The sequence below is a fragment of the Bos mutus genome, chromosome 10 (genome assembly GCF_027580195.1).
Source record: "Bos mutus isolate GX-2022 chromosome 10, NWIPB_WYAK_1.1, whole genome shotgun sequence".
NCBI classification, from domain to species: domain Eukaryota; kingdom Metazoa; phylum Chordata; class Mammalia; order Artiodactyla; family Bovidae; genus Bos; species Bos mutus.
In genome coordinates, this window is record NC_091626.1 from 70591348 (window position 1) to 70609079 (window position 17732).

The window sequence follows — 17732 nt, forward strand, 5'->3', positions numbered from 1 at the left end:
TCATCTTGAGCCTCACTTAGGCATTAATACCAGACAGTGCTAATTTACTAAGAGAAGCAATTGTTATGAAGGTAATAGTAGGAAAACTCAGTTTTTAGAGTATCTTATAAATTATTTCTGAAAGGGAAACAGTGATCATAAATTTTGGAATACAATGATTATAATCATATGTGGTGGATACTTTTGAAGAGGAACTTTTATTTTGGGTGTATAAGTTCTAGACTGAAAACAAAAATCCAGTCTTAATTACTTAGACACATTTACTGTCCCATAGATTGTTTCTTTCTTGCGCCATTTAATTTTAGCATCTTACTGTTTTTTTCCCCACTCATTTATTGCCCTAAATTATTTTTCATTTTTAAAATAATGAATACCCATAAACCCACCACCTAACCCCCCCCCAAAATAACTTCTGTAACCGGTACATCCCTCCCCATCCCATCCCTCTGGCTGTGCTCCAGACACAGCCATTATCCTAACTTTTGTGTTTTTTTGTTGTTCTATCGCTAAGTCATGTCCGACTCTTTGAGACCTCATGAACTGCAGCACACCAGGCTTCCCTGTCCTTCACCATCTCCCTGAGTTGGCTCAGATTCATGTCCATTGAGTCAATGATGCCATCCAACCATCTCATCCTGTCGTCCCCTTCTCCTCCTGCCCTCAGTCTTTCCCAGCATCAGGGTCTTTTCCAATGAGTTGGCTCTTCACATCAGGTTGCCAGAGTATTGGAGCTTCAGCTTCAACACCAGTCCTTCCAATGAATATTCAGGGTTGGTTTCCTTTAGGATTGACTGATCTCCTTGCTGTCCAAGGAACCTTCAAGAATCTTCTCCAGCACCATAGTTCGAAAGCATCAATTCTTGGGTGCTCAACCTTCTTTATGGTCCAACTCTCACACCCATACATGACTAATGGAGAAGGGAATAGCAAACTGCTTCAGTATTCTTGCCTTGAAAACCCCATGAACAGTATGAAAAGGCAAAAAGATATGACACTGAAAGATGAACCCCCCAGGTCAGTAGATGTCCAATATACTACTGAGGAAGAGCAGAGAAATTGCTCCAGAAAGAATGAAGAGGCTGAGCCAAATCGGAAATGATGCCCAGTTGTGGTTATATCTCTTGGTGAAAGTTAAGTCCAGTCCTGTAAAGAACAGTATTGCATAGGAACCTGGAATGTTAGGTCCATAAATCAAAGTAAATTAGATGTGGTCAAACAGGAAATGGCAATAGTGAACATCAACATTTTAGGAATCAGTGAACTAAAATGGACAGGAATGTTAGTTGCTCAGTTGTGTCCAACAACGGGAATGGGTGAATTTAATTCAGATGACCACTATACTACTGTGGGCAAGAATCCCTTAGAAGGAATGGAGTAGCCCTCATAGTCAACAAAAGAATCTGAAATACAGTACTTGATTGCAGTCCCAAAAATGACAGAATGATCTCGGTTCGTTTCCAAAGCAAACCATTCAGCATCACAGTAATCCAAGTCTGTGCCCCAACCACTGATGCCAAAGAAGATGAAATTGAACGGTTCTGTGAAGACCTATAAGACCTCCTAGAATTAATATCAAAAAGGATGTCCTTTTCATCATAGGGGACTGGAATGCAAAGGTAGGAAGTCAAGAGATACCTGGAGTAACAGACCAGTTTGGCCTTGGAGTATAAAGTGAAGCAGGGCAAAGGCTAACAGTTTTGCCAAGAGAATGCAAAATGGTCATATGAAACATCCTCTTTCAACAACACAAGCGACAGCTCTACACATGGACATCAGCAGATGGTCCATACCAAAATCAGATTGATTATATTCTTTGCCGCCAAAGATGGAGAAGCTCCATACAGTCAGCAAAAACAAGACCTGGGGCTGACTGTGGCTCAGATCATCAGCTCCTTATTGCAAAATTCAGGCTCAAATTGAAGAAAGTAGGGAAAACCACTAGGCCATTTAGGTATGACCTAAATCAAATTCCTTATGATTATACAGTGGAGGTGATGACTGGAGTTAAGGGACTAGATCTGGTAGATAAGAGTGCCTGAAGAACTATGGACAGGGATTCATAACATTGTACAGGAGGTGGTAACCAAAACCATTCCCAAGAAAAAGAAATGCAAGAAGGCAAAGTGGTTGTCTCAGGAAGCCTTACGAGTAGCTGAGAAGAGAAGAGAAGCAAAGGCAAAGGAGAAAGGGAAAGGTATACCCAACAGAATGCAGAGATCCAGAGAATAGCAAGGAGAGAGAAGAAAGTCTTCTTAAGTGAACCTTTGTGTTTATCATGCCCTTAAATTTTTTTTGATAGTATTTTACAAATATTTGTGTGCTTGAGTATGTGTCTAGTTTTTGAGCTTTATGAAAAGGGTATTATGTAGCACATGGCTTTTTTAGCATCCGTTTTTCTTAACAGGAATGTCTTCTCAGTGTTCTTTCTGCTGCTGGTTGTCTGTTTCATCTTCGGATGAAACAGAGAAGAAGAAAGTGGGTTTCCTTTTTTCCCTTCTCTTCTCTAGGCCTGTACTTACTAGGTGTTCTGCTCTATGACAGAAGAAGGTTGCTTGATGTCATCTTGGCTCTTGAGGAACCTGTCTTTCATTTAAATTAATCAGAGGACATACACGAAACTTTCAGAGGGCAGTTACATACTGAACTTTGCTATTAGGCCAGAAAAAGAATCCTAAGGTTGGACTCTTTAAAGATAGGTCAGACCAGGAGCTTGAAACAGGGAGAGTTACAGAGCCTGGGGAAGTTAGAAGTGAAAACAAGTGTGGAAACGAGTATTTCCAGGACACTTGGAGCCCATTCTGACTGGCATGGGAATAACCTAGGTAAGGAGACTGTGCCAGGCTTTGAGAGCCTTTAAAGCACCAAACAGAAGAGCTTAGCCCAAGCACAGCCACGTGCCGATGATGGCCTGGATTAGGGTGACAGCAACAGAAGAGGAAAAGAAAGGAAGGGAAAACGTGGAGAGACATTTTGAAGGAAGAAGTTAAATGTGGTAAAGATTGGCTAAGAAGGATAGAAGAGGCTAAGAAGGATAGAAGAGGGGGAAGGTTAAAGGAAGAAACAGAGATATTTGGCTTATACTGTGAACAGGACTGTGAACATCATGCCAGCTATGGTCAACATCTTCTGTCCTGTGAGCACGCCATGCTCTCTGTCATTTTAGGGTCTTGCACATGTGCTGTCCTCTTGGCCTCAGATGCCCTCCCCTCCCCATCTGTCACCTGCCACCCTCACCTGGCCAGCTCCAGCTCATCCTTTGTGTCTCAGCTTACATTCCTCCTGGGAACCTTCCTGAACCCACTGTTCACACTGGGCTGACCTGAACACCCCACCCACGTGGTTCTATCATCACTCACTCTGCTTTGTTTTGATTTTTTTTCTCTAAACCCTAAATTTCATTCAGATTTCACTAAGTTTTCCCATTAATTGTCCCTTTTTCTGTTCCAGGTTCAAATCCAGAAATCACAGGGATTTAGGTGTCACACATTCTTAGTGTCCTCTGACCTGTGGAAATTTCTTAGTTTTCCCTTGTTTTTCATGATCCTGACAGTTTTCAGGAGTACTGGTCAGGTATTTTGTAGAAGTCCTAATGTGTTTTCATTGCATAGTTACTTATGATTAGACTGTAAGGGCAATCTGTGGGTCAGAGCCACGTGACTGCTTTGTACCCTCTGGCATATACATGTTCCAGCATATCGTCTGATACCTGGTAGATACTAAAAAAATGTTGGTTGAGTGAGTGAGCACCTCCCTATTCTATTCTCTTTTTAGGAAATGAAAGATGATTCCGACAGTGAAAAGCAGCAACAGATCCATCACATCAAGAACTTGTATGCCTTCAACCTCTTCTGCCAGAAGCGTTTTGATGAGTCCATGCAGGTCTTTGCTAAACTTGGCACAGGTAACAAGTGGGTATGGCCTCGGGATGAGGAACTACACTCAGGGAGGGGAAACTGGAAAGAATGGGGAGAAATGATATCAGACTTCTGAGAATGCGGAAAGTTAACCTCATCTAGATTGATCTTTGTACTTAACAGGATCCTGTGGGTGGCCATGTGACTATATATTTACAGCCCTGATCTTATGACTCTGGTTTCATTCACATACACAGACTTCCAGTTTTCCAGGATGCTTTGCCCTTGCCATTAGAGGAAGGTAACAGAAAGTCACTGGAGACAACAGACGTGTATTTTGTCATCTAGTAATCAGATTATTGACTGCAGTTCTAGACAAAAGTCACTGACCTGAGCTTAGTAGGATACAACAGTAGGTTTTTTTTTTTTTTTTTGGCTACGCTGGGTCTTTGTTGTGGTGTGCAGGCTTCTTCTAGTTGCAGCACACAGGCTTCTCTAGGGCTGCTTGAATGTCCTTATGCAGAGTGACTGGCTTTTCCTGGAGTTGGTGATCCAAGAGACCTAGCCAGAAGTCTTAGTGCCTTTTAGGGTGATCACTTCTCCCCATGTTCTGTTGATGTACAAGGGCTTTCCAAGTTAGGGTAAGGGAACACACAAGGGAACCTCATGGTGGAGGAGTATCAACATTACGTAAAAGAAGCGTGTCAGATTGAGTATATGTTGGTGTGTGCCATACTGCTTGTCATCCTTAAATCTGTTTCTCAAGATCAAAGGAATCTGATTGGCCAGGATTAGATTTTCCCCTTTATTTATATTATTCTCTTGTCATCATGTCTGTTGCCCATTAATCAAATGAAATCCTATGTTTTTTTAAACCAATCTGTGTGAATTAATTTTATATAATCAACCTATTATCTTCTGCCATATATGCTACCAGTGTATTCCATAGCCTATTGCCTGGTGTTTTTGTTTTACTAATATTCCTTTATACACACACACACACACACACACTCTTCTTATTTTTTAAGTCTAGTGATCTTTTCAGCTTCACTGTCTTATCAGGTTTTCCTTTTACTTCTTTACTTTTAGTGAGTTAATGAATTTTCATTTTTAATTCTATATATGTCTTAGAATAGCGTCTTGCAATCATTATAATGTTTAGTGTTCAAAATATATGTGTATAGCTTGAGTTTTTGTAAACTTAAGAGTCATTTTAAAAAAGTCAATCTGGAACTTATTTTGCTGTAGTGATAGTCTTGTTTTAGTTTCTCTCTAAATTGCTGTGCTTCTATCTGGGGAATCATGTTCACCTTCCATGTAGATCCTACCCATGTGATGGGCCTGTACCCAGACCTGCTGCCCACAGACTACAGGAAGCAGCTGCAGTATCCTAACCCACTGCCTGTGCTGTCTGGGGCTGAGCTGGAGAAGGCTCACTTAGCTCTAATTGACTACCTGACACAGGTAGGTGTGATCCCAAAGCATATGGAAGAGTTCACCTGGGAGTTTCAGTACCTGCTTCTCTATGGCAGGGAAGGGGGAGGCTTCTTTAACGCCACAGATGTTCCAGAAGTGAACACTGTAGAAGTCTGAGGGGGGTGCATTTTTTCTGTTTCACCTCCTTGCTTAACTGTAGAATGCACATTTTGCTAAGTCACTTCAGTCTTTGCAGCCCCAAGGACTGTAGCCTGCCAGGCTCCTCTGTCCATGGAATTCTCCAGGCAAGAATACTGGACCGGGTTGCCATTTCTTCCTCCACAGATCTTTCCAGCCCAGGGATTGAACCCGTGTCTCTTAGGTCTCCTGTATTGGCTGTTGGGTTATAACAATAGAATAGAGCTCTTTTTTGCCAAATCCTAGTACCAGGAAGCATACTCAGTTCTTGGTAGATTCACACTAAGCTCTTATAGGAACTAAAAAGAGAAAAGTTTAATTGATTGAAAAGAAAAGCGTTTTAAAGAAACTTTGGGGGAACAGTTATACTTTAGGGAAAAAAACACCTGCTCTATGCAGAAAACTTGGGAAACACAGAAAAGTATAAAATAAAAATAAAAAATCGCTTATTGCTCTACCACCCAGAGAAAAGTAATTAACATTTTAGTGTTGTCCTTCTAGAGTTTAATATGTACTTGTGAATAATTTTTGTTTATTTATTTATCCGATTTTTTAAATTGCAAATGGATATCAAGATATATACTGTTGTATAGCTTACTTTTAAAGCATTTAGCCATATATTAGGAAAGTCCTTCCCTGTCATTAAGTATTCTTCTATAACATGTTTTTTTAGAGGGAGTACTTAGACTTAAATTATTTTCACTTTACTGTTACAGGCAGATAAGTGAAATTTTCAGATCAGCACTAAAACTAATATCTCCATTGAAGTCTCTGAACCCTAAATTTCCGTGCTTAAGGCTGTTATTTCTTTCCTATGCACCCATTCAGAGTCAGTTGTTATTCAGTCTCTAAGTCATGTCCTACTCTTTGCAACCGTGTGGACTGCAGCATGCCAGGCTTCCCTGTCCTTCACTATCTCCTGGAGTTTGCTCAAATTCATGTCCACTGAGTTGGTGATGCTATCTAACCATGTCATCCTTTCTGACTCAGAGTCAGAGAACTTATTAAAATTTTTTCCCATAAGTGTTCTGCAGACTTGTAAGGGGTGTCCTGGAGGGGCATAAGTATTGCTAGGAAAATTGTAAGCCAGCTACCCACTACCTGCTTCTGGGTCAGTGGGTGTCCCACAGGTCCACTCAGGCATCTGTCGTCTTGGCACTTGCTTGACATTGGGCTCCATGGTTGGCTGGCAGCCTGCAAAGAGCACACCAGCTTGCCTCTGTCTGCACACTGCACAGTCCATGAGCCAAGTGAAAAAGGTTCCTGGGGCAGAAAGTGTCCCAAGCATGTAGCATCACAGAAGACCCTCTATTTCCAATATCTTAGCTTTAGGACCCCAAGCACAGTCTTCCCCGACCTTCTCCACTGAGTTTGGAATGTGTGGAGGTAATTGACATCAGCCTTGTGCCAGAGAGATGGTAGAATAAATAAGACCATGGGCATTCCAGACACAAAATAGTACAAATTGAATGATTCCATTATATGCAGTTCTAGAAAGCATGCATTCTCAGTCGCTAAGTCAGTCTGACTCTTTGCCATCCCATGGACTGTAGCTCACCAGGTTCCTCTGCTCATGGGATTTTCCAGGCAAGAATACTGGAGTGAGCCCTCCTCCAAGGGATCTTCCCAACTCAGGGATCAAACCTGTGTCTCCTGCATTGGCAGGTGGATTCTCTACCACGGAGCCACCTGGAAAGCCCATTTGAAGTTCTAAAATAGAGAAAGAGTAATCATTAGCGATAGAAATCAGATCAGTTATATAGGGAGTGGGTGAGATTCTTTGGGAGGAGCACAAGGGAACTTTAAAGGGTAGTAGAAATGTTTTGTTCCTTGATTGGGGTGGTGGCTACATGCATGTATATATCTGTCAAAGTGCATCTGATAGTATACTTTTCAGGGGTACATTTTATTGTATATAACTCATACCTCAATAAAGTTGATTAAAAAAAAATAAAAACAAGCCCTTTGGAATCCGACCCTAATTTGAAGTCAGCCTCTGTTACTAATGAGGTAGCTAACATCTGTGCCTTGGGTTCTTCGCTTATAAAATGGGGCTAATAATACCTGTATTTGTTTTAGATTTAAAATAGGATAAATCTATAAACTGCATGACACAGTGCCTGGTGTGTAGTAAATAGTAGATCATTGTTACTGTATCTGGTGATTTGGTAGGCATCTTATTTTTGACCCCTGATAAATTCCAATGTGGGATGAGGGTGGATAGGTGTGATCTGATTTGAAGGTATTTTGAAGTGCCTGATAGCTCAGATGATAAAGGAAGTTTTAAGCCTGGCCTTGACCCTGCGTTTTTGCCCTTGGCAGAAACGCAGCCAATTGGTAAAGAAGCTGAATGACTCTGATCACCAGTCTAGCACCTCCCCTCTCATGGAAGGGACTCCTACCATCAAATCCAAGAAAAAGCTGCTGCAGATCATTGACACCACCCTGCTCAAATGCTACCTTCATGTGAGTTTTCCCAGCACTCGGCTCCCTGCCATCCTCTCTCTTCCCTAGCCCGGGGTCCCTGCCACTAGTAAGAGTGAAGTATTTGTTCTTAGGAACCACCTACTCTTGACCTGAGCTTCTTAGAATTGAGGGGTTAAGATGAGATGTTGACCCAGAATCTTAGAGTGGGCTGGTCTTCTCTGCCAAGACTGGGGTTGGTGCTACAAGGTGAATAGGGACAGTTCCCCAAAGAAAATTTCCCCTTTCTTTCCCCTCTTCCCCCTCCCCCACCCCCACACTCTTACAAAATGTTGTGTGAAAGAGCATAAAGGCTATGAAAGCTCCTACCTGTAGTCCTGGAAAGGTTGTTTGCTCTCTCTTGCTTGTGTAGCATGCCTGGTGTTTCAGCCTGAAGCAGGCCTGGGCTGAGGGAGGAAGGGCCTCCCCAGGAAGTAGTTCCTGCTGAAGTCCTGCCTCTCCTGCAGACGAACGTGGCCCTGGTGGCCCCCTTGCTGCGTCTGGAGAACAATCACTGCCACATCGAAGAGAGCGAGCATGTGCTGAAGAAGGCTCACAAGTACAGTGAGCTGATCATCCTGTACGAGAAGAAGGGGCTCCACGAGAAAGGTGACCGGGGCAGGGGTCATCCGTGATTAGAGGGTCTCTTGTATTTTGTCTGGGGGAAGCCTACTGAGGTGTTTGTTGTGGAATCACGTCTGGCTGCTCACCGCTTGAAAAATCAATACACGAGAGAGAGGCAAATGTTACAAAGGAAAGTTGCTTTTAATGAGAATGCTGGCAATCTGGGGAGATGGTGGAGTGCCCCAAAAACCACATGTGAAGATTTTCAAAGCTCAGCCATGAAAGCTTTTAAAAGGAAAAAGGGATGTAATCGGTTACTCATTGGGATAGGGAGTCAGAGTCCCCCCTATCCCCTACTGTGTGTGGGCTTGTCGACTTCTTGTGATTTTTCTTTAGCTACCATCTTGTTCACAGGGTTACTGAAGGGGAAGCTAGGGAGGAGATCTGGTCATCTGTTTTTACTTAGTCTTCATTTCTACTTCTTTGAAAGAAACAAGTTAGGCAAAGTACTTTGTGATCACAAGATTTGAAAGGTGGGCGAGGGCTGGAGATAAGTAAGCGTATAGGTGCCTGGTTTAACATTAGTGACAAGACAAAGGGGCCTGCTGCAAAGACCTCTTTCCCGCTGAAAACTGTGTACAGTGTGATGACTCTCCAAGGAGATATACCTTCTGGAAGGGGCTCATGACCTTATTCTTGGGCTTCATGGCCAGCTCTGCAGGTGCTGGTGGACCAGTCCAAAAAAGCAAATTCCCCTCTGAAAGGCCATGAGCGGACAGTGCAGTACCTGCAACATCTGGGTGAGTCCAGCTCGTGGAAGGGGCAAGGGGAGGGGATTGTGTTCAAGTGAACCTGACCTCTCTCCCTTCCTGATTCTGGCTGGTCAGTCCCCTCCCTTCCTTGTGTTCACCCAGCTGGGTTCCTCCTGGGGTGAAAGTACCCCCCCCTGGTGGAACCACAACAGCCCCTTGGTGTGTAGCCAGTCTGGTAGGTCCAAGCATCTCTGAGTGACTGGACAGAGCTAACTTCGCTGGATGATAAATCCTGGGCAACCTGGGTACCTGCCTTCCTGGTCCTGTGGGCAGAGTGGGTGGACTTCACCTGCTGACAAGTCTTCCTTTTCCCTCTAGGCACAGAAAATCTGCATCTAATTTTTTCCTACTCGGTGTGGGTGCTGAGAGACTTTCCAGAGGATGGTCTGAAGGTAGATCATGGAGCCCCTTGGATTTATTGGGTACCACGGTTGGTTCTGACTGTATTTTAGACAGTTGTGGGTGGAGGGCTAGGAAGGGTTTGTGCACTTCTCTGGTGTTTCCAAGACTGGAACACATGGGACAGCAGTGGAGTGCAGTAGAAAGAGCCTGGTGCGGACGCCAGGAGACCTAGTCTGCCCCACACCGACTGGCCACAGGTGCTCTTCCCGCCTCGTTGTCTGTCCATGTGACCCTACGCTTGTGTGCATGTATGTTTGGAAGGATTGCCATCAGGTGGTTCTGCTGCTGGAACTCAGGTTTTATTCCAACAGATATTTACTGAGGACCTCCCAGAGGTGGAGTCTCTGCCACGAGACCGAGTGCTGGGCTTCTTAGTGGAGAATTTTAAGGGTCTGGCTATTCCGTATCTGGTAAGATATTTTTTGATCTGAACTAATAAGTTTCGATCAAACCCAGGACCTATGACTGTAAGAGACAGTGATTAGCCAGTTCAGATTAGGGTTTGTGTCCCTTGGGGATTGGAAGGACTGTAAAGAAGAGGGTTCTTTAGTCTCCTCTGAAGACAGCCCAGTAGACCAAGCTGGAGATGGCACTTTTTGATGCTACCTTCTAAACCTAGGTGACGTACAGAGAGATAAAAGAGGAGAGAACATGTTGGAGAAAAACATACCAGAGCCACATTTGTACAGCCAGACTTGACTGTGACCACAGGATGACCAAATCAGTCCTAAGTACCAAAATGTAAATATTTAACCTTAATTACATGGGCTGATTTGGATGATTATGAGACAGAATTAATAAAGGAGCTTAGATTGGAAATTGAGATGCTAATTCGTGATATTGCTGGGTTGTAGAACTGTCCCATGGTAATCTTAATTAGGGGACAGTCTGGATGGGACCTTTTGGGCCTTAAAGATGTGAGGGAGCCTGGGCGAATGGGCTGGGCCACGCCATGCCACAGCATGGAGGCACCAGGCAGACCATTCTCGCCCCAGGAACATGTCATCCACGTTTGGGAGGAGACTGGCTCTCGGTTCCACAACTGCCTGATCCAGTTGTACTGCGAGAAGGTGCAAGGTCTGATGAAGGAGTATCTCCTGTCCTTCCCTGCAGGTACCAGTTTTCAGCATGCGGGGTGGCCCCAGGCCTTAGAGGTGAGCTGGGACCCGAGGGGGCCATGGGTGGGGTAGAGAAGCAGACTTTCTCTGCAGGCCCAGGTGGGCAGGAAGAGCCTCAGAGGCACCAAGGCAGCTAAGTGACCCCACAGGTGAGACTTGGGGGCTGGTGTCTGGATCTGGGCATCTCTGAGCCTTCCTGGGCATCACCTATGGAGGAGGGGGAGTAGATCTGTATGCAGAGTGACAGCTGTGCTGATAAGGAACAGATTTGTCTATCAGAAAGCTTCTCTAAGCAGCTTGGTGGGTTTTTTTTTTCTCAAGCTGATGTTTTGGGGCCATACAGAGACCATAAACTAAGAGAAGGCCAACTGGAAAGCATCACGGAGGCCCTTTCTAATCATGGTGGTGACATCATTGAACCCCATCCCCTTCGTTTTTTCTTGATGACACCACACATTGCTGCCCAACAGCATCCTTTCATGTTGAGCATGGTTTCTTTTAAAGGCAAAGCTCCAGTCCCTGCTGGTGAGGAGGAAGGAGAGCTGGGAGAATACCGACGGAAGCTCCTTATGTTCCTGGAAATTTCCAGCTACTATGACCCAGGCCGGCTCATCTGTGATTTTCCTTTTGATGGTGGGTATCTTTAGCCACTTTAGCAAAAGATAATGCAAAATGGATCCTTCCCTTATACCAGTTCCCCAACCCTCCCAAAAGTTGGGCCTGGGAAAAACCATGTGTTTCAGGCCTGTGCTCCTATTCTGTCCTCTCTGAAGACTCACTTTTTGAACCATGATTATGAGAAGTCTCTTTTGGGTGTGAACCACACGCTAATTGTTAGCCAGGTTGAAACCTATTCGTTGCTTCAGTACATGTTCTTGGCCAAGTTCTTGTTTAGCAATTTCTGTAATCTGGAATAATTTGTCTGAAAAAGACACATCTGCCTGATGTATAAGCTCCATGAGAGCAGAGACCAGGTGTCTGCTTCCCTTAGCTGAAGCGCCTGGCACATTGTAGGTGCTTATTATGCATTTAGCTGATCATCAAGTATTGTTCTCCCATTTATAAATGATCACAGGAAAAGATGAGATAAAGTACCACCTAAAATAGTCCTCTTCCTCCTCACTTTTAAAAATTTTAGTAATTTTCTCCTTGAAAAGAATCCCTGTCATTCCTCTAATAGCTTAGCCCCTGGCCTTGGGCTTGCCTGGTCATGGTGATGGTTTCTTCCACTCTTTTCCCCCCACAGGCCTCTTGGAAGAACGTGCCCTCCTGCTGGGACGCATGGGGAAACATGAACAAGCTCTCTTCATCTACGTCCACGTCCTGAAAGACACGAGGATGGCTGAAGAGTACGTTGACCCAGCCGTCCCACCTCCCAGGGGTGTAAAAGAGGCACTGCAGAGAGATGAGAGGCTGAGAAAGCCGCCCCTACACTTGCAGCTGAAGCGAGGTCACCTCGTGTGCTGGCCCCCGATTGTGCTGTCATTAGGCTGCTCACTCAGGCAGCATCCATGCCCTCTACATGTGAGCTTGTCTGATCACTCTCTCCCTTACAGGTACTGCCACAAGCATTATGACCAAAACAAAGATGGCAACAAAGATGTAAGTAGTCGGCCCCAGGGCGCACACGGGCATTGCACTGCCCCTCTTAGCATAGCCAGCGCCCTCTGGTTTGGGCCACAGGTGCACTGGCAGGAATTGCTGACATAAGACAGGGCATGGGTTAGGGCCCTGATGGATTTTGCGCACACGTGCTGAGAGAGCGGCAAGGTGACCGCAGTCTTGGTTTGCTCGGGGTGGTTCTGGCTTGGTCTGTTGTCATCCGTGTGATTATTTGTAGTGCCCTTGCCACTTTATTCTTAAAACAGTCTCAACTTGTACAATAAATTTCCTGGCCAGCCTATTGAGAAGGAACATCTGATGGTTCTTACAGTGTGCCCATGTGTGCTCTGCATAAATTCCGTGTGGACCTGTCAACGTGTAGAGAGATTTTTGATGGCCATTGTTTGGCAGTGGTTGGGGGGGTGGGGTTTGCTACCCGAATCTAGGAGGTACAGGCCAGAGTTGCTGCTTATCGATGTACAGCACAGCCCAGAATGTTGAGAAACACTAGTGTGGGTCCAGTAGGAGATGCAGCATCTCATCTTGGGCTCATCTGCATCGGCTTATACATGGCAAGGTCTCAGCCTTCAAAGCCAAAGGAAATGAGGAGTCTCTTGGAGTCATTTTGTTAGCAGTATAATGCTAAACAATACAAGGCATTTGATTTTTTTTTCCTCTCAGAAAGAACACGATCCTTAACTTTTAAAATATTTTATTTCTCTTTATTTGACTGCACCGGGTCTTAGTTGTTGCACTTGGGATCTTTGATCTTCACTGCAGCATGCAGGATCTTTTGTTGTGGCTTCTGAACTCTTAGTTGCAGCATGTGTGACCTAGTTCCCTGACCAGGGATCAAACTTGGGCCCTCTGCATTGGGAGTTTGGCGTCTTAGCCACTGGACCGCCCAGGAGGTCCCACACAATCTTTAATTTTTGACATCTTCAGTCAACAGACTTTACAAAATTTATTAAAAGGTGAAAAATGCTGCGTTTTAAAGTTCCTCCAGACCAGCCCTCTTGCCTTTAGGTGTGGTCACGCTGAGGGTTTGGGGAGGGTTGCTGCCGGCCTGATGCGTGCATGGCTTGTTGTGTATGAGACAGGTGTATCTGTCCCTGCTCCGGATGTACCTGTCGCCCCCCAGCGTGCACTGCCTGGGGCCGATCAAGCTGGAACTGCTGGAGCCACAAGCCAACCTCCAGGCCGCCCTGCAGGTCCTAGAGCTGCACCACAGCAAGCTGGACACCACCAAGGTCAGCAGCTCTCCTCGCAGAGATGGAGGGCGCATGTGGGGAGCGTGGAACCACAGGAGGGGCTGGCAGGAGGGACGGGGGTTTGAGGGCTCCGCGACGTCAGGCATTTTCTCAGTCTCACTCCTGTCCCACCTCTCCCTGTTCCCGTCTCTCTTCCCGTCCCCAGGCCATCAACCTGCTGCCCGCAAACACTCAGATTAACGACATACGCATCTTTCTGGAAAAGGTCTTAGAAGAGAATGCACAGAAGAAACGGTTCAACCAAGTGCTCAAGAACCTTCTCCATGCAGAGTTCCTGAGGGTATGAGCCTTCCAGATGCGAGTGAAGGCTTGTACTTTTCAGTGTGAGGCCGTTACCACGTCCCCTGAGACAGAGGCAGAGCTTGGTGCTTTTTAACTCTGTGGCTCAAACTGATCGGTAACCAGCTGGGCACGTAGCTATGGGTGTTTCAGTTAGGGAGCCCCTGTGGGCTGGGAGGTGAGGCAGTGCCGGCCCCTCCTCCTGTCCTGTCTGCCAGACAGTGGGACCTCCCCCCCAATCTCTCTGCTCCCAGGTCCAGGAAGAGCGCATCCTGCACCAGCAGGTGAAGTGCATCATCACAGAGGAGAAGGTGTGCATGGTGTGTAAGAAGAAGATTGGGAACAGGTGAGCCTCACCCATAGCTTGCTCAGGGTAGATTTCAGCCCCTTAACCCCAGAGGAGAGAACAGCTGAGGGCTATCTGGGCCGCTTTTAGTACTTGAGCCTCCAGAGGGCAGGCCATGTTTTCTGGTGTGTCTGTGGGGTGGGGTGCTTTGAGAATTTAAAGGCCTGAAATGTGTAGCATGGGGCTCTTGACTTCTTGCTCATAAAGCCCTTTCCCTCTGGCTGCTTAACAGTGACATGTACCACGGGGTGTGTGAGAGCTGTATGTGGCCAGGAGGTCCTTATCTTTTAAGGATACACCTCTGAAAGAAGAAAAAGTCTTTCAACCTGCTGCCTCATGACCTGAGTAAAATCCTAAAGCAGCATCATTCTGTTTTAAGGCATATACTCTAGTTAGTGCCCCTTCCTCCAAGGAAGAGTGATTTGTCCTTTTACTTCTATGGCTGGAAGAATGCTTCCCTTCAGAAAGACCCACTGCCCATTGTTAGAGTTAGCCCAAAATTTGTTCTGAAGGGCAGTTGGCGCTCAGTAAACTGCTGCTGAGCCAGGCTGGTGCGTTGCCCTGTCTGGCTGTGTATTACACACTGATGGCAGTAGGAAATATCCCCTGCTACTAGAGTGTCATGCCAAGTGGAGGAAGTCAGAAAGAGAAAGCCAAGTGCCACTTAAACGTGGAATCGAAAATCTGGCACAAATGAACTTACCTACAAGACAGAAATAGACCCACAGACACAGAGATCAGGCTTGTGGCCACCAGAGGGCAGTGGGGGGGAGTGAGATGGACTGGGAGTTTAGGGTTGGTAAATGCAAACTATATATTCAGAATGGATAAACAGGGTCCTCGCGTATGGCACAGTGAGCTATATCCAGTTTCCTGGCATAAACCATTATGGAAAGGAATATAAAAGAAGAAGGTGTATATGTGCATAGCTCAGTCACTTTGCTATACAGCAGAGATGGGTACATTATAAATTAACTATATTTCAGTAAATTATTTTTTAATTTAATAAATGAAAAAAAATCCCCATGCAATTGAACGGAGTGGACCTCATCCTCTGTTTGGATATGTGACCGAGATGGTGGCCGCACTGCTCTTTATGGTTAGAGTAGGTAGCTTCTGGGGTGGCTCCTGGTAAGGTGCCTTTTCCAGTAAGAACTTGTATTCTCTTAGAGGCAGCCGTCACTCCCAGGTCATTTTCCTTCCCTGCAGCGCATTTGCAAGATACCCCAATGGGGTGGTCGTGCATTACTTCTGCTCCAAAGAGGTCAACCCAGCTGACACCTGAGCCCAGCAGGCCGAGGACTGAGCAGCGGACAGCTTGGCTACCCCAGAGGGGAGAGCCCCGGCCTTGGGAATCGGGACTGCTGCCACCGCTGGGAGTCTCCCTGTTTGGACACTGGCTACCTTGAGCCCTGGAACATTTCTGAATTATTCAGACTTGTGTTCTGATGTTGCCAGATTTTTGATAGAAAAAGAAATTAGTTACACCTTTTATACCATTATGTTGCAGGCAATTTCAGAGAATTGGATACCTGCTTGGACAGGAAGAGATGGGAAAGGCACCATCCTGCGTTTGCATTCCAGTCACCCAAATATGGAAACTGTCAAGTGTCTGTAACCCTCCTGGGAGTTGTTTATTCAGTTTTCTGTTAGGATGTGCATAGGACTTCACAGGAGCCTTCAGCTTGGCTGCCTGGAGTCCCTTGAGCAGAGAAGCCCCAGAGCCCCTCTGACTGCAGAGGCCGGATGGGTCCGCCCTCTAGGTAACGCTGGTCACTTTGTAGTTGCTGACCCTGCATCCCCTCACCAGTGTCCTCCATCAGCTCTTGATTTTTCAGTCTCCTTCTCTTTCTATTTATTTTCTTCCTTTATCTCTCCCCTCACTGCTCCACCCAGGCTTTCTCTCCCATTCTCCTGATGCCAGGAATTTTGAACAAGGTAAAATGAGAAGCAAGAGGAATTCCTGATTTCTAGGAATACATTGATAACTGACTGTCACATGTGTTGTAAATAGAACCTCCTTGGACTGTACACTCCATGCCCAGAAGCTTAGAAGAGCATCGCTCTCAGGGCAGAGTATGACAGTAGCTTTCAGGGTGGGCTGCCCTGGGTATCTGCCTCTTGGCAGATGTCTGCAGAGGCTCCTGCTCCAGGTTCATCCTCCAGCCCCCCCAGGGCAGGTTGGTTTAGGCTTGCTGAGCAGAGTGCTTCGTGCTTTGGGCGCCTTTCTCTTTCCAGCCCATGTCATCCACCCACTTTGGCCTGACCATTGTTCTTCAGCTTTGTTTTGCAAGGGTTGGAGGATTGCGCTGGGACATGGATGGTAGGGGGATCCCTGCTGCACACAGGAAACGATCAGATCAGAAACTGACAATGATAACGTTGGGTGTGCTTGTAGGGGGCTTGGGGAGAGCCGAGAATGCTGCTGGAGTGCAGGAGCTCCTGACAAAACTCACCGCCAAACTTGGGGGAGCCCTTGTTCAGGGGAGACCCCGCCTCCCGTAGGGCCCCAGAGCCCACGGGCGGAGTCCCCAGCACTGCAGGCTGAAGACGCACAGGGAGCGCACCCTGTCCTGTCCTCGCTGGGGGCCTAGACACTCACCATGACCCCAGAGTCCAACAGTTTTGAGGGTAGATGACAGTGCCCGATACTGACACTTCTCTGGTGGCCTGTCCTTGATACGCTGAGATCCTTTTTAAACCACAGCATCGTGCTGTTTGGGGCCTGTGTTGTAGCCTGACTTGCTGGTGGTGTAGACGAGGCTCCTTACAGGCCCACCCTCCATGGAGGGTCTGAAGGGACAAGAGTAAGAGCCATCAACGTTGTTCACAGAGATGGGGGACCCTGCTCAGGTTTGGGAGGCCAAACAGCACATCACAAGATCCACATCCCACTGGCCATGCCCCTGCTAAGAAGCAGGGCCGCCCTGGGCCCTATTTGCACCAGTTCTGAGCACCAGGCTGAGTTTCCTCTGGAGCAGCAGCTGAAACTGGCCCAGCCCACACGCCCTGCCTTCCTGGCCTCCGTGTGCACCTTCCATTCCCACCACCTGTGCGGCACACGTGTTTGAAGCAATAGAATAAAAAACGTGTTTCCTTCCCTGCTGGAGTATATAAACAACCCAGTTTTCCCGAACTCCGTTCTCCTGCCCTAGACACTCTGCCCTCCACGGAGGTGTGGCGAAGGCTGGAGATAAACGCACTACAGTGAGGACTGGCAGAGCTCTCATAATAAACATCATTAAGTAAGAAACCAAGCCTGTCTGGGTCTCTTCTCCCCCAACCCCTTTCCTGTGGGATTTGATGAAAATAACAATGAAATGCCAACTTAACAATCAAAATCTTGGTGGTCCATTAGTTTAAAACCCGCCTGACAATGCAGGGAACACAGGTTTGATCTTTGGTCC

General features: G+C 46.3%; 1 protein-coding gene across 2 annotated transcripts in view; it reads left to right on the forward strand.

Annotated features, from left to right (window-relative positions):
• Positions 1-17559, forward strand: part of VPS39 (VPS39 subunit of HOPS complex) — a 46985-nt gene extending 29426 nt beyond the window's left edge. The window contains exons 11-25 of one of the 2 annotated variants that reach the window (XM_070378168.1): positions 3772-3901; positions 5176-5318; positions 7791-7934; positions 8399-8540; positions 9209-9295; positions 9626-9699; positions 10021-10119; positions 10705-10822; positions 11332-11460; positions 12074-12176; positions 12384-12429; positions 13530-13679; positions 13846-13980; positions 14234-14325; positions 15836-17559. In XM_070378168.1, the coding sequence (XP_070234269.1) occupies positions 3772-3901; positions 5176-5318; positions 7791-7934; positions 8399-8540; positions 9209-9295; positions 9626-9699; positions 10021-10119; positions 10705-10822; positions 11332-11460; positions 12074-12176; positions 12384-12429; positions 13530-13679; positions 13846-13980; positions 14234-14325; positions 15836-15989 (1746 nt within the window). In that variant the 3' untranslated portion in view covers positions 15990-17559. Of the gene's footprint in view, positions 1-3771; positions 3902-5175; positions 5319-7790; positions 7935-8398; positions 8541-9208; positions 9296-9625; positions 9700-10020; positions 10120-10704; positions 10823-11331; positions 11461-12073; positions 12177-12383; positions 12430-13529; positions 13680-13845; positions 13981-14233; positions 14326-15534 lie in introns of both variants that reach the window. The other variant, XM_005903978.3, reaches the window with a different exon arrangement.
• Positions 17560-17732: the final 173 nt, after the last annotated feature.